The following is a 16269-nucleotide window of genomic DNA, read 5'->3' as shown; positions in this document are numbered from 1 at the left end:
AAGAGTCTCAGTAGCTTGGTGTCTCAAATTGAAAGACGCTCTGCTGAAACTTGCAAAATGCAGAAAGGAAATGCAAGCCTCTGATGATGTCGGTGACTGTGGAGGAAATACAGAACAAAATACAGAAAGCATTGTTATCAGATGGGCTAAAATGGAGCTTCAACACGCCTGCACGATCTCATCAAGGAGGAGTATGGGAGCGTCTTGTAAAGAAAGTGCTCTACTCTGTTCTCAGACAACAACTTATGGATGATGAAGGCTTGCATACCATCATGTGTGAAATTGATGCCATTTTGAATGAGCGGAGGATTTCAGATGATCCCAATGACTTTGAGGCGCTCAAGCCTAATCATCTGCTACTTTTGAAGAGGAAACCATTGCTGCCACCTGGACTTTTCAAGGAGGAAGATCAGTACACCAGAAAAAGATGGCGACAAGTTCAGTATATGGCAGACCTATTTTGGAAAAGGTGGTTGAAGGAATACCTCCCACTGTTACAAGAAAGACAAAAGTGGAACAAAGAAAAGAGAAGCTTCGCTGTTGGTGACTTAGTTATCATTCATTATGGATCCCAGTTATCATTCATTATGGATCCCAGTTATCATTCATTATGGATCCCAGTTATCATTCATTATGGATCCCACTGCACCGAGAGGTTCATTATGGATCCCACTGCCCCGAGAGGTTCATTATGGATCCCACTGCCCCGAGAGGTTCATTATGGATCCCACTGCACCTAGAGGTTCATTATGGATCCCACTGCACCGAGAGGTTCATTATGGATCCCACTGCACTGAGAGGTTCATTATGGATCCCACTGCACCGAGAGGTTCATTATGGATCCCACTGCACTGAGAGGTTCATTATGGATCCCACTGCACTGAGAGGTTCATTATGGATCCCACTGCACCTAGAGGTTCATTATGGATCCCACTGCACCTAGAGGTTCATTATGGATCCCACTGCACCTAGAGGTTCATTATGGATCCCACTGCACCGAGAGGTTCATTATGGATCCCACTGCACCGAGAGGTTCATTATGGATCCCACTGCACCGAGAGAGGTTCATTATGGATCCCACTGCACCTAGAGGTTCATTATGGATCCCACTGCACCGAGAGAGGTTCATTATGGATCCCACTGCACCTAGAGGTTCATTATGGATCCCACTGCACCGAGAGGTTCATTATGGATCCCACTGCACCTAGAGGTTCATTATGGATCCCACTGCACCTAGAGGTTCATTATGGATCCCACTGCACCTAGAGGTTCATTATGGATCCCACTGCACCGAGAGGTTCATTATGGATCCCACTGCACCGAGAGAGGTTCATTATGGATCCCACTGCACCTAGAGGTTCATTATGGATCCCACTGCACCGAGAGGTTCATTATGGATCCCACTGCACCGAGAGAGGTTCATTATGGATCCCACTGCACCGAGAGAGGTTCATTATGGATCCCACTGCACCTAGAGGTTCATTATGGATCCCACTGCACCTAGAGGTTCATTATGGATCCCACTGCACCGAGAGGTTCATTATGGATCCCACTGCACCTAGAGGTTCATTATGGATCCCACTGCACCGAGAGGTTCATTATGGATCCCACTGCACCTAGAGGTTCATTATGGATCCCACTGCACCGAGAGAGGTTCATTATGGATCCCACTGCCCCGAGAGGTTCATTATGGATCCCACTGCACCGAGAGGTTCATTATGGATCCCACTGCACCGAGAGGTTCATTATGGATCCCACTGCACCGAGAGGTTCATTATGGATCCCACTGCCCCGAGAGGTTCATTATGGATCCCACTGCACCTAGAGGTTCATTATGGATCCCACTGCACCTAGAGGTTCATTATGGATCCCACTGCACCGAGAGGTTCATTATGGATCCCACTGCACCTAGAGGTTCATTATGGATCCCACTGCACCTAGAGGTTCATTATGGATCCCACTGCACCTAGAGGTTCATTATGGATCCCACTGCACCGAGAGGTTCATTATGGATCCCACTGCACCTAGAGGTTCATTATGGATCCCACTGCACCTAGAGGTTCATTATGGATCCCACTGCACCGAGAGGTTCATGGCTGATGGGGAAAGATCATTGACACTCATCCGGACAGGAGAGATCTGGTGCGATCCGTGAAGCTTAAGACGAGGACTGGACAGTTGGACAGACCCATCAACAAGATCTGTCTACTGCAAGAAGCTGCAGAGGTTGCAGACAACACCACAACAGTCTAAAGTTCACTTTAGTATTGGCTCCATAGACATTTGTTTTGTTTTTTGTAATTGTTTATCACAATTAAGGGGCCGGTGTGTAGGAGCCAATATGGGTGTTTTGATTTCTTTATGATTAGTATTACTTATATGGTGGTGGTGTTGTTGCACCGCCAGGCCACTAGAGGGCAGTTGACTCATTGGTGGTGGGCTGGGCACCGTCACCTACCCATTGATAGAATTGACTGGCGTGTTTTGGACCGCTAGACACGACGCACGGGTGAATCTGGGGTTTATTATTATGTTTATGAAAACGAGTGCTGCTGCTGCTTCAAGGAACCAGGCTGGAGGCGAGGCGAGCGCGTCCAGAAATACTTTTTGGTGAGTCCAAACACCACCGTGACTCAACTGAACGAGGCATTGGGCCAAATTTAGTTTAGCCACAACAGTCTGATCAACAACAGAACAGGTCAGCTGAGCTCCATACAGTATATGAAGATATAAGGGTGGCAGTGGGGGTCTTTTTTTTTTTTTTTTACTATTTTTGCAACCCAGTTTTTTCACCCAGTGCCAATTATCTAATGTAATCCTGGGCGCTACACTTCCTCTGCCAACCTGGGGGGGCAGCGGACTGACTTCATGCCTCCTTCCATGCATGAGGAGTCCAAGCTGCTTCTTTTCACCTGACAGGGGGGAATTTCCCTGGCCGGACGTAGCGCGTGGAAGGAACACGTTATTCCGACCAGTTCCTTTCCCCTCCATCAGGCGCCCCGGCTGGCCAGGGGGAGGCAGTTTAGAGACCAGGATTACTGCATGTTTTTTGTGAGGGTACCTACCCTAGAGGACACAGGAGAACATGCAAACTCCACACAGAAAGGCCCTTTCGCCAGCAGTGGGGGGTCTTGAGTGTACAGGGTTTGATGAGGGCCCAGGTAGGGCCGGTCCTTAATTTTGGGGCCTGTTGAGAACTCTACTAATAACTTTGGGGCAGGCCTGTCTAGAGTTTGAATGGACCGGTATCAGTCAAAAGGGAGACATCGAAGAGGAAGGACGGGTGGTGAAGGATCAACATATATAATGTCAGGACAGGTCAGCTCCATATATGGAGATCTAAGGGTTTGAGGTCAGATTCAGAGTTGCTGGCCGCCTCCATGCAGGTCTAGGTGTCTTCTCCATGTATGGCTATGCTATCCAGGGTTTGATGAGGTCAGTGTTGTGATCTTCATATATGGAGACGGACATATATGGTGGTGTGACGTGTCACGAGGCGTAACCATATATGGAGGCGTGACACTGACGGGAAATGCAGGTTTTTCATAGTAAACTGCGACCTACAGTCGGGCTCCAACACTACCTGTTTTTAAAACACATCTTAAAACTCATTTCTATTCCCTGGCTTTTAAACCGTGAATAATGTGTACTGTGAGTGTTTGATTTTATTGTATATGTTTTTATTACTGCTTTGCCTAATTGTACAGCACTTTGGTCAACTTTGTTGTTTTAAATGTGCTCTATAAATAAGATTGGATTGGATTGGATTGGCAATAACCACAGAATGATTCTTAAAATGTATCTTGTCACTTCTTTATGTCTCTGTCCTCCAGAATCCAATCATCACCCAGTTCTTCCCTACCCTCCTCCTGTGGGCCTTCTCCGCCCTGCTCCCCACCATCGTATACTACTCTTCATTCTTTGAGGCCCACTGGACACGGTAGGTCCCTCAGCAACGCTGTTGTTTTTGGCAGAACATTTTGATTTTAGTCTTTTGAATAGTTTTCATTTAGTTTTAGTCACATTTTAGTAGGCATGTAACGATATATCGTATATCGATATATCGATATTAATCCCGACGATATGAATCGATTCATTGAAATTAAAAAATCGACATTCCATCATATTCAAGTGCTTTTGGAGAGAAATGATAGTCACTTTCAGTAGTAGAGGCCTGTAGAGGGGAGCTGTGTGTGTCTGTGCCCAGGTGATGATGGTCGTTGATGCTCATCAAGGAAGGCAATTATGTTTCTGCACTGTCAAAAGTAATGCTACTTTTTTGCAATGTAGTTAAATAAAAAATCTCAGGGGGGAAGATAAATTATATAAAATTAAAAAACGGTAATTTTTCTTTAAAATATTTGTTTTAATATCGTGAAAAATCGTATCGTGAACCTCATATCGTGATACGAATCGTATCGTGAGTTGGGTGAATCGTTACATGCCTACATTTTAGTCACCTGGAATGTTTTAGTGTTGGTCTAGATTTAGTCGACTAAAATGTATTTTGGCGGGCCTTGATGCCATCGTAATGACTGATTTGAAAATTGAGCTTGTAGATCTGCTATTTTCAGCATGCAACCAAGTGTAGAATGACTTCTCTTGTCCACTAGTCCACTATTATTGTCAATACATTTTAAGTCTTAGTTTAAGTCATCAAAGCTTAGTTTTCATTTAGTTTCCATTTAGTTTTCGTCAGTGAAAAAAGGTAGTCGACGAAAAAATGTCGTCTTAGTTTTAGTCGACAAAAACACTGCTCAACAACAGTTGGCGTTGCACTCGTTGGTTCACACAATACAACACATTCTCAGTTATGCTCTGTGTGTTTTCACCTAATATAACCACTTCAACCCTTCCTACTTGACTGGGATCCCACAGGACTCTACACTAACCACTTCAACCCTTCCTACTTGACTGGGATCCCACAGGACTCTACACTAACCACTTCAACCCTTCCTACTTGACTGGGATCCCACAGGACTCTACACTTGGTCCGCTTCTTTAGTTGACTGGGATCCCACAGGACTCTACACTTGGTCCTTCCTACTTAGTTGACTGGGATCCCACAGGACTCTACACTTGGTCCGCTTCTTTTAGTTGACTGGGATCCCACAGGACTCTACACTTGGTCCTTCCTACTTAGTTGACTGGGATCCCACAGGACTCTACACTTGGTCCGCTTCTTTAGTTGACTGGGATCCCACAGGACTCTACACTTGGTCCGCTTCTTTAGTTGACTGGGATCCCACAGGACTCTACACTTGGTCCGCTTCTTTAGTTGACTGGGATCCCACAGGACTCTACACTTGGTCCGCTTCTTTTAGTTGACTGGGATCCCACAGGACTCTACACTTGGTCCGCTTCTTTTAGTTGACTGGGATCCCACAGGACTCTACACTTGGTCCGCTTCTTTTTCGCCCTCTACATCAGGGGTTCTCAACCCGTGGGTCGCGACCCCTTGAGGGGTCGCCAAATTATTTTGGGGGGTCCCCAAATTATTTTCAAAAAAGAAAAAAAAGTTTTTTGTTTTTTTTTTGCAACTGAATGGCTGTAAAGTGGAAATGAAGAATTTACATATAGTACACATAGTACATGCATACACCTTCCCTAATGATGATGGTTTCAGTATTTATTTATGGTGTATTGTCTCTATTATTAAGGTTATTGTAGCAGTCAATTTATATTGGGGGTCGGGAGGGGGCGGGGCGGGGGTCCCCAGACGTTGCCAAAGCATTTCCGGGGGTCCCCGGCCAAAAACGTTGAGAACCCCTGACCTAAGTCAGTGGTTCCCAAGCCTTTTCGTGTCAAGGACCCCCAAATCAACATTTATTAGGCCACGGACCCCCCCCCCCCCCCCCCCCATTTGGAAACATATGCCAGTGACCTCGATAAGGGAGGATATTTACAGCTCTAGCAGTGATTCCAAAACATATTAATTTCATGGACACCCAGTTTCACACGCATTATGCTACGGACCCCCGATTTAATGGCATTTCTATCTCATGGTACCCCAATTTATATTGTAAAACCACTGTTAATTTAACTCTGAGAGTGTACAAATGGAACCAAATGGACCCGTTAGGGTCCATTTGGTTCCATTTGTACACTCTCCGAGTTACAGAACCATAAGGGTCCATTTGGTTCCTTATATATCTCTAATTGAGCTAGGTACCCCCTGGAACTCCCTCAAGTACCCCTAGGGTTCCCCGGACCCCACTTTGGGAACCCGTGCTCTACATTGCTGTACATATCTTATTATCTTTACCGAAAATGGGCATCGCAACGCTATGTGTTGTAGTTTGTAATGTGGTAGATCTGCTATTTTTGCTGAATGTTCACCCCAGAATATGTGGTTAATATTTGTGTGCCCAAGTGTATAATAAGGAATATATATATATTTTTCCTGTTTTCCAGGTCAGGGGAGAACAGGACAACCATGCACAAATGCTACACTTTCTTAATCTTCATGGTCCTTTTGCTGCCCTCCCTGGGACTCAGCAGGTACTGCATGTCTCTGCTCACAGCTGTGTTAATAATACCAACAGTCTACATACAGTAAGAGCATCTGTCGGCTTGGTTTGGCGTCGGCATAAAGCTAAGTTATAGTTTGTTGACCGACCACTGTGTTGTTTGACAAAAGCCTGGTGCAATTAAATGTAACTTGATCCTTAGTGAAAGTATTTTTTGTGCAATTAGTTAATGAAATGTTTTCTTCCCCCTCCTTTACAGTCTGGATGTGTTCTTCCGTTGGCTTTTTGACAAGAGTTTCCTGGCAGACGCTGCAGTGAGATTTGAGTAAGTAGCAGCCGACCATATGACCACCAGAGCACTGTACAGAACACCGTACAACTGACCATATGACCACCAGAGCACTGTACAGAACACCGTACAACTGACCATATGACCACCAGAGCACTGTACAGAACACCGTACAACTGACCATATGACCACCAGAGCACTGTACAGACCATATGACCACCAGAGCACTGTACAGACCATATGACCACCAGAGCACTGTACAGACCATATGACCACCAGAGCACTGTACAGAACACCGTACAACTGACCATATGACCACCAGAGCACTGTACAGAACACCGTACAACTGACCATATGACCACCAGAGCACTGTACAGAACACCGTACAACTGACCATATGACCACCAGAGCACTGTACAGATTTTCAGACAGGGCATTAGTCCGACATTCATCCGCATGTCGGACTAGCGTCTGCTCCCGTGCTTGCGGTTATGGTTAGGTTAGGAGATGAGGTGGGTTGTCATTTGTTGGACCAAAGACGTCTGAAACCCCGTCGGCAGTGCTCGTACTGCGTTTTTTTGGTGGTACGAGATTTCTCGTACCACCAGAAGGCTTGTCTCGTACCGGAGAAGGTACCACAGGTTGAGAATCCCTGCTCTATACAGTATTATTAGCATTATTTCCCAGGGGGCCATACTGACTTGGATAAAGCGAGTGACAGCCCACACGTTGGATTTTTTTTTTTTTTTTTTTACAGCTGTACTTTATTACTCGCATTATCAAACATATCTTTATTATACTAGCCCCTGTCACAATAAGAAGGAATGTGACAGGGGCAGGTATATGTACTCAAATGGTACATCATTAATTGGTGTTTTTCTTTTGTAGATGTGTGTTCCTTCAGTGACATCATTCTCCTCTCTCTGCTGTAGATGTGTGTTCCTTCAGTGACATCATTCTCCTCTCTCTGCTGTAGATGTGTGTTCCTTCAGTGACATAATTCTTTCTCTCTCTGCTGTAGATGTGTGTTCCTTCAGTGACATCATTCTTTCTCTCTCTGCTGTAGATGTGTGTTCCTTCAGTGACATCATTCTTTCTCTCTCTGCTGTAGATGTGTGTTCCTTCAGTGACATCATTCTCCTCTCTCTGCTGTAGATGTGTGTTCCTTCAGTGACATCATTCTTTCTCTCTCTGCTGTAGATGTGTGTTCCTTCAGTGACATCATTCTCCTCTCTCTGCTGTAGATGTGTGTTCCTTCAGTGACATCATTCTCCTCTCTCTGCTGTAGATGTGTGTTCCTTCAGTGACATCATTCTCCTCTCTCTGCTGTAGATGTGTGTTCCTTCAGTGACATCATTCTCCTCTCTCTGCTGTAGATGTGTGTTCCTTCAGTGACATCATTCTCCTCTCTCTGCTGTAGATGTGTGTTCCTTCCCGACAACGGAGCGTTCTTTGTGAACTACGTCATCGCTTCAGCCTTCATCGGTAACGCCATGGACCTGCTGAGGATCCCCGGGCTGCTCATGTATATGATCCGCCTTACGCTGGCCCGCTCCGCCGCCGAGCGCAGGAACGTCAAGAGGGTCAGTGCGTCGTCCTGTCCTCTTCTTGACCAGTTGAAATAATAATAATAATACATTTTATTTATAAGGTGCCTTTCAGGGCACTCAAGGTCGCCGTACAACAAGTTAAAAAACAGTTGACACAAAACACAGTTAAAAGCAAAAGCAGACGATAAAGTATAGCTTGCAGCAGAAAACACAGATCAATCATAGGCCTGCCTAAACAGGTGGGTTTTGAGGTGGGTTTGAAATGAGGTGATTGAGTCCATGTTTCTTATATCAGGGGGGAGGGAGTTCCAGAGGTGAGGGGCAGGGCGGCTGAAAGCTCTTGACCCCATGGTGGACAAATGAGAGCATATTAACCCATTGATGCCTGAGGCCGAATCTGGGAACGCCTTCTAGGGCCTGACCTAAGATTTCTAAAAACCTTCAAATTCTGATTAATTATCTTTTAAATAGTTATGTTGCTACATGTATAGCAATAGCTGATGAGACGCAGAGAGCGCGCCGGCATCAAGGGTAGAACAACGTATACGTTGCATCAGGCATCAATGGGTTAACGTGTCTTGGAATAGGATTCCTGCACTGGGAATATCTAGAAAAAAAAGAAACAACCCTCCATTCTAATGTTACTGTACGTTACATTACATGACCAACCTGATAACAACCCTCCATTCTAATGTTACTGTACGTTACATTACATGACCAACCTGATAACAACCCTCCATTCTAATGTTACTGTACGTTACATTACATGACCAACCTGATAACAACCCTCCATTCTAATGTTACTGTACGTTACATTACATGACCAACCTGATAACAACCCTCCATTCTAATGTTACTGTACGTTACATTACATGACCAACCTGAGAACAACCCTCCATTCTAATGTTACTGTACGTTACATTACATGACCAACCTGATAACAAGACCCTCCATTCTAATGTTACTGTACGTTACATTACATGACCAACCTGATAACAAGACCCTCCATTCTAATGTTACTGTACGTTACATTACATGACCAACCTGATAACAACCCTCCATTCTAATGTTACTGTACGTTACATTACATGACCAACCTGATAACAACCCTCCATTCTAATGTTACTGTACGTTACATTACATGACCAACCTGAGAACAACCCTCCATTCTAATGTTACTGTACGTTACATTACATGACCAACCTGATAACAACCCTCCATTCTAATGTTACTGTACGTTACATTACATGACCAACCTGATAACAACCCTCCATTCTAATGTTACTGTACGTTACATTACATGACCAACCTGTTAACAACCCTCCATTCTAATGTTACTGTACGTTACATTACATGACCAACCTGATAACAACCCTCCATTCTAATGTTACTGTACGTTACATTACATGACCAACCTGATAACAACCCTCCATTCTAATGTTACTGTACGTTACATTACATGACCAACCTGATAACAACCCTCCATTCTAATGTTACTGTACGTTACATTACATGACCAACCTGATAACAACCCTCCATTCTAATGTTACTGTACGTTACATTACATGACCAACCTGATAACAACCCTCCATTCTAATGTTACTGTACGTTACATTACATGACCAACCTGAGAACAACCCTCCATTCTAATGTTACTGTACGTTACATTACATGACCAACCTGATAACAAGACCCTCCATTCTAATGTTACTGTACGTTACATTACATGACCAACCTGATAACAAGACCCTCCATTCTAATGTTACTGTACGTTACATTACATGACCAACCTGATAACAACCCTCCATTCTAATGTTACTGTACGTTACATTACATGACCAACCTGATAACAACCCTCCATTCTAATGTTACTGTACGTTACATTACATGACCAACCTGAGAACAACCCTCCATTCTAATGTTACTGTACGTTACATTACATGACCAACCTGATAACAACCCTCCATTCTAATGTTACTGTACGTTACATTACATGACCAACCTGATAACAACCCTCCATTCTAATGTTACTGTACGTTACATTACATGACCAACCTGATTACAACCCTCCATTCTAATGTTACTGTACGTTACATTACATGACCAACCTGATAACAAGACCCTCCATTCTAATGTTACTGTACGTTGCATTACATGACCAACCTGATAACAACCCTCCATTCTAATGTTACTGTACGTTACATTACATGACCAACCTGTTAACAACCCTCCATTCTAATGTTACTGTACGTTACATTACATGACCAACCTGATAACAACCCTCCATTCTAATGTTACTGTACGTTACATTACATGACCAACCTGATAACAACCCTCCATTCTAATGTTACTGTACGTTACATTACATGACCAACCTGATAACAACCCTCCATTCTAATGTTACTGTACGTTACATTACATGACCAACCTGATAACAACCCTCCATTCTAATGTTACTGTACGTTACATTACATGACCAACCTGAGAACAACCCTCCATTCTAATGTTACTGTACGTTACATTACATGACCAACCTGATAACAAGACCCTCCATTCTAATGTTACTGTACGTTACATTACATGACCAACCTGATAACAAGACCCTCCATTCTAATGTTACTGTACGTTACATTACATGACCAACCTGATAACAAGACCCTCCATTCTAATGTTACTGTACGTTACATTACATGACCAACCTGAGAACAACCCTCCATTCTAATGTTACTGTACGTTACATTACATGACCAACCTGATAACAACCCTCCATTCTAATGTTACTGTACGTTACATTACATGACCAACCTGATTACAACCCTCCATTCTAATGTTACTGTACGTTACATTACATGACCAACCTGATTACAACCCTCCATTCTAATGTTACTGTACGTTACATTACATGACCAACCTGATAACAACCCTCCATTCTAATGTTACTGTACGTTACATTACATGACCAACCTGATAACAACCCTCCATTCTAATGTTACTGTACGTTACATTACATGACCAACCTGATAACAACCCTCCATTCTAATGTTACTGTACGTTACATTACATGACCAACCTGATAACAACCCTCCATTCTAATGTTACTGTACGTTACATTACATGACCAACCTGAGAACAACCCTCCATTCTAATGTTACTGTACGTTACATTACATGACCAACCTGAGAACAACCCTCCATTCTAATGTTACTGTACGTTACATTACATGACCAACCTGATAACAACCCTCCATTCTAATGTTACTGTACGTTACATTACATGACCAACCTGATAACAAGACCCTCCATTCTAATGTTACTGTACGTTACATTACATGACCAACCTGATAACAACCCTCCATTCTAATGTTACTGTACGTTACATTACATGACCAACCTGAGAACAACCCTCCATTCTAATGTTACTGTACGTTACATTACATGACCAACCTGATAACAAGACAAGCCTTGGTTGTAAAATGTGATTTATTCAGAGGACATGTTTTGAAGGTGCTACACTGAAGATATTATAATATACATATACTGCATATTAAAACTAATAAACTATATATACTAGCCCTTAACCATTGTAAGATATACCCCCCCCCCCCTCCCCTTGTGGCAGTGGGGGGGGGGGGGGGGTACTGCGCCCTGGGTGCGTTTTCGCATTTTTTAATTCACTAATAAATTCATTATTCATTTATAATTTGTTAAATTGGCAAAAGGGCTTCGTTAAGACCTCCATATTATTATGGTCAATGCCTGTGTGAAAAGTGGGAGTGGGAGATTGGTGCAGGCGGTGAGGAGATACGGCGGCGTTTCTGACAGACAGACAGACACTCAGACATTCAGACATTCAGACATTGACTGAATTATAGTATGAGATATATGAGATATATACATATATATATATGTGTACTGTATATAATGTCTCTCTGTCTGCCTCTCTTTCTCTCTCTCATATATCTGTCAGATAAATGTTTAATGACAGCAAGAGCATGCCATGACCTATAATATCAGTTATGTTTAGGTATTCATTGGTGTGGTTTTTGATTTCATAGTTATGTTTAGGTGTGGGTTTGGTGGTGTTTTTAATTTCATTTAAGGTTAATAATCACTGATAAGCCATGTGTTTGGTCAGGTGTGGTTTAATTAATTTAGTTAAGGTTAATCACTGTTAAGGTATTAAGGTGTGGCTCTAACATTTTCATCTTGCTGGTCATTAAGTTCACATGCTTATTTATTTGCAATTTAGTGATCGTAAGGGCCGATTCATACTCCTATTTTACCGCTGTTTCAGGGCTGTAGTGCCGAAATGATTTCGGCTCATCAGGAATTTTCAGTAGCACCGAAGAGCCGACTTTAGGACGGTACCCGCCCCCCCCCCGAACCTCAAATGACGTCACATTGTAGGCTCTACAGAGCCGACTTTAGGACGGTACCCGCCCCCCCCCCGAACCTCAAATGACGTCACATTGTAGGCTCTACAGAGCCGACTTTAGGACGGTACCCGCCCCCCCCCCCCCCCCCCCCCCCCCCCCCCCCGAACCTCAAATGACGTCACATTGTAGGCTCTACAGAGCCGACTTTAGGACGGTACCCGCCCCCCCCGAACCTCAAATGACGTCACATTGTAGGCTCTACAGAGCCGACTTTAGGACGGTACCCGCCCCCCCCCCGAACCTCAAATGACGTCACATTGTAGGCTCTACAGAGCCGACTTTAGGACGGTCCCCGCCCCCCGAACCTCAAATGACGTCACATTGTAGGCTCTACAGAGCCGACTTTAGGACGGTACCCGCCCCCCCCCCCGAACCTCAAATGACGTCACATTGTAGGCTCTACAGAGCCGACTTTAGGACGGTCCCCGCCCCCCGAACCTCAAATGACGTCACATTGTAGGCTCTACAGAGCCGACTTTAGGACGGTACCCCGCCCCCCCGAACCTCAAATGACGTCACATTGTAGGCTCTACAGAGCCGACTTTAGGACGGTACCCGCCCCCCCCGAACCTCAAATGACGTCACATTGTAGGCTCTACAGAGCCGAACCCACTTTTATTCGGCTCTAAAATAGGAGTATGAATCGGCCCTAAGTCACCACCTTTCTTTTTTGTGACCAGATTTATACATACAGTAACGGTAGCAACGAAGACAACTGAGATCATGCTGCTTCCAGTCCAATATCATCTCATAACCCGTCAATTTGTCCCCGCAGCACCAAGCCTTTGAGTTCCAGTTTGGGGCAGCCTACGCCTGGATGATGTGTGTCTTTACCGTAGTTATGACCTACAGCATTACCTGCCCGATCATCGTTCCTTTTGGTGAGTGAACATCTGCGACAATGTGTCGCTTCAAACCACTTATGTCCTATTTTATACTTTTGTCATACAGCGGTGTCACCAGGCCTGGAATTTCATCCTTTTAGGGGCAAGGCCACTTGGCCTTTAGTGTGGTCAACTTTTTAAGGGCACAAGGCCAAGTGCCAGGGCATGAAGGCCATCAATTAAAAAATGATTTTCCGATGAACATTGGTTCAGAACAGTGCTTCTTAAATAAATAATCACAGCTTTAAATAACAAAATATAAGTAGCTACTGTTGTAAAATATTGTAAACATGTTTTGGGGACCCAGTCCAGAGATGAAAATCATAATGAAATGGCCTAGGACCCTGTCAGGCTGTCACCCTAGGCTAATTAATATAAATTTAATTTGGGGGTCCTTGAAATTTAAATGGCTGAGGATCATTGGGTTAAACTGTGAGTTAATTCACATAAAATACAATGACAGCCTACATAACTTTTGAATAAGGGCTTGGTTTAGAAAAGCCTATATTTTGTGCTAAACTAATATATTGAATAACATGGCATTGTAGAGAGGTTAGTGACAGATAAGATCATTTCTCCATTGTGGGGCTGCACCGCTGCAGGACTGAGGACTCTGCAGTAAGTCAACACAAAGTGAAAGTGCAGCTTCAAATCAGTTTTTTGTTCTTACCTGGAGACAGTGTGTGCTGTGCACAGGGGAACAATTGTTTAATTATATCCATGGTGTCTTTCTGTCGCTATCCATAATGCGACGCAAAAGTACATTTATGTTTGTTTTGGTGGGCTAGATAGATTCGGTAGATCTCCTCCTTGTATGGACAGCCACGCTGTTTCGCATTAGACAAAAGGAAATCAGCTGGACCATGTCCGACCAACGTTAATACATGTGACGTAGGACCGCCACACTGTCGCAACTGTAGGAAACATTGTTTTGTTTTGAGTGATAGTTGCAGTTTGACCGGATAGCTAGATTAGCTACACTAGTAGGCAGCGTGTGGGCTAAATGCCCTCTGTTTACTCTGTCAGTGCGTGTATGTGTGGCGCGGAGGAGGAGGCGTGCGGGTGTGTGTGTGTGTGTGTGTGTGTGTATGCGCGCGTCATGACGACCAGCGGCAGCGGGGGTAGTTATTAAGGCAAAGTACCGCAAAATAATCAAACCACTTTGCAAATGGCAACACAACTACAACACAGATTTGTTCTGCGCGGGACGTGAGGGGAACATTGGTTACCGTAATGACTGGAAAATTGCGATAAACGGTAAAATGAACTTCTGTGGGCGCCGGTCGGGGCACCACGGCCACTGTGGCCGTATGGGCATATACTTTTTCGAGGGGCACACGGCCAAAGAGAGGGGCAACGACGGCCATGGCCGCCGTGGCCGCCGTGAAATTCCTGCCCTGGGTGTCACACAAACATTTTGAGAATAACTTATCTACAAATGGTGGAATGCGTCGTGAGCTATTTTCCCTTTTTTTAAATCTTTTTTTTGTGTGAAAATAAATATAAAATGTCATCACGTGGCCAAAATAGGGTCACCAGTTTGAAAGTGTTTAAAAGGGCCTAATGTGAGAAGATGACGTCATGGGAGGGTTTCTGTTCCCTCTATGCTGAAGCTTACCAACAGGTGTAATATAGCCTGGGCAGCATTCCTTTCTGTTCCCTCTATGCTGAAGCTTACCAACAGGTGTAATATAGCCTGTTCCCTCTATGCTGAAGCTTACCAACAGGTGTAATATAGCCTGTTCCCTCTATGCTGAAGCTTACCAACAGGTGTAATATAGCCTGTTCCCTCTATGCTGAAGCTTACCAACAGGTGTAATATAGCCTGTTCCCTCTATGCTGAAGCTTACCAACAGGTGTAATATAGCCTGTTCCCTCTATGCTGAAGCTTACCAACAGGTGTAATATAGCCTGTTCCCTCTATGCTGAAGCTTACCAACAGGTGTAATATAGCCTGTTCCCTCTATGCTGAAGCTTACCAACAGGTGTAATATATTCTGGGCAGCATTCCTTTTCGGCTTCATGATCCGGTCGGGAGCGGATGATATTGTTACGTCATGTTGTGGTCATTGTTTTGTAGTCATCAGGATGATATCGTTACGTCATGTTGTGGTCATTGTTTTGTAGTCATCAGGATGATATCGTTACGTCATGTTGTGGTCATTGTTTTGTAGTCATCAGGATGATATCGTTACGTCATGTTGTAGTCATTGTTTTGTAGTCATCAGGATGATATCGTTACGTCATGTTGTAGTCATTGTTTTGTAGTCATCAGGATGATATCGTTACGTCATGTTGTAGTCATTGTTTTGTAGTCATCAGGATGATATCGTTACGTCATGTTGTGGTCATTGTTTTGTAGTCATCAGGATGATATCGTTACGTCATGTTGTGGTCATTGTTTTGTAGTCATCAGGATGATATCGTTACGTCATGTTGTAGTCATTGTTTTGTAGTCATCAGGATTGTATCATTACGTCATGTTGTAGTCATTGTTTTGTAGTCATCAGGATGATATCGTTACGTCATGTTGTGGTCATTGTTTTGTAGTCATCAGGATGATATCATTACTTCATGTTGTGGTCATTGTTTTGTGGTCATCAGGATGATATCGTTACGTCATGTTGTAGTCATTGTTTTG

General features: G+C 43.9%; 1 protein-coding gene across 3 annotated transcripts in view; it reads left to right on the top strand.

Moving 5' to 3' along the window:
- The window catches only part of LOC306931606 (CSC1-like protein 2), a 40409-nt gene that overhangs the window by 17349 nt on the left and 6791 nt on the right, over positions 1-16269 (top strand). For 2 of the 3 annotated variants that reach the window (XM_079513049.1, XM_079513051.1), the window contains exons 11-16: positions 2566-2610; positions 3834-3940; positions 6415-6501; positions 6730-6795; positions 8180-8342; positions 13520-13625. In XM_079513049.1, the coding sequence (XP_079369175.1) occupies positions 2566-2610; positions 3834-3940; positions 6415-6501; positions 6730-6795; positions 8180-8342; positions 13520-13625 (574 nt within the window). The remainder of the gene's footprint in view (positions 1-2565; positions 2611-3833; positions 3941-6414; positions 6502-6729; positions 6796-8179; positions 8343-13519; positions 13626-16269) is intronic. The other variant, XM_079513050.1, reaches the window with a different exon arrangement.

Source organism: Electrona antarctica (assembly GCF_951216825.1).
Source record: "Electrona antarctica genome assembly, chromosome: 10".
Taxonomy (NCBI): Eukaryota; Metazoa; Chordata; class Actinopteri; order Myctophiformes; family Myctophidae; genus Electrona; species Electrona antarctica.
Note: the sequence above shows the minus strand (reverse complement) of the source record. Positions and strands in the feature narration are given on the sequence as shown.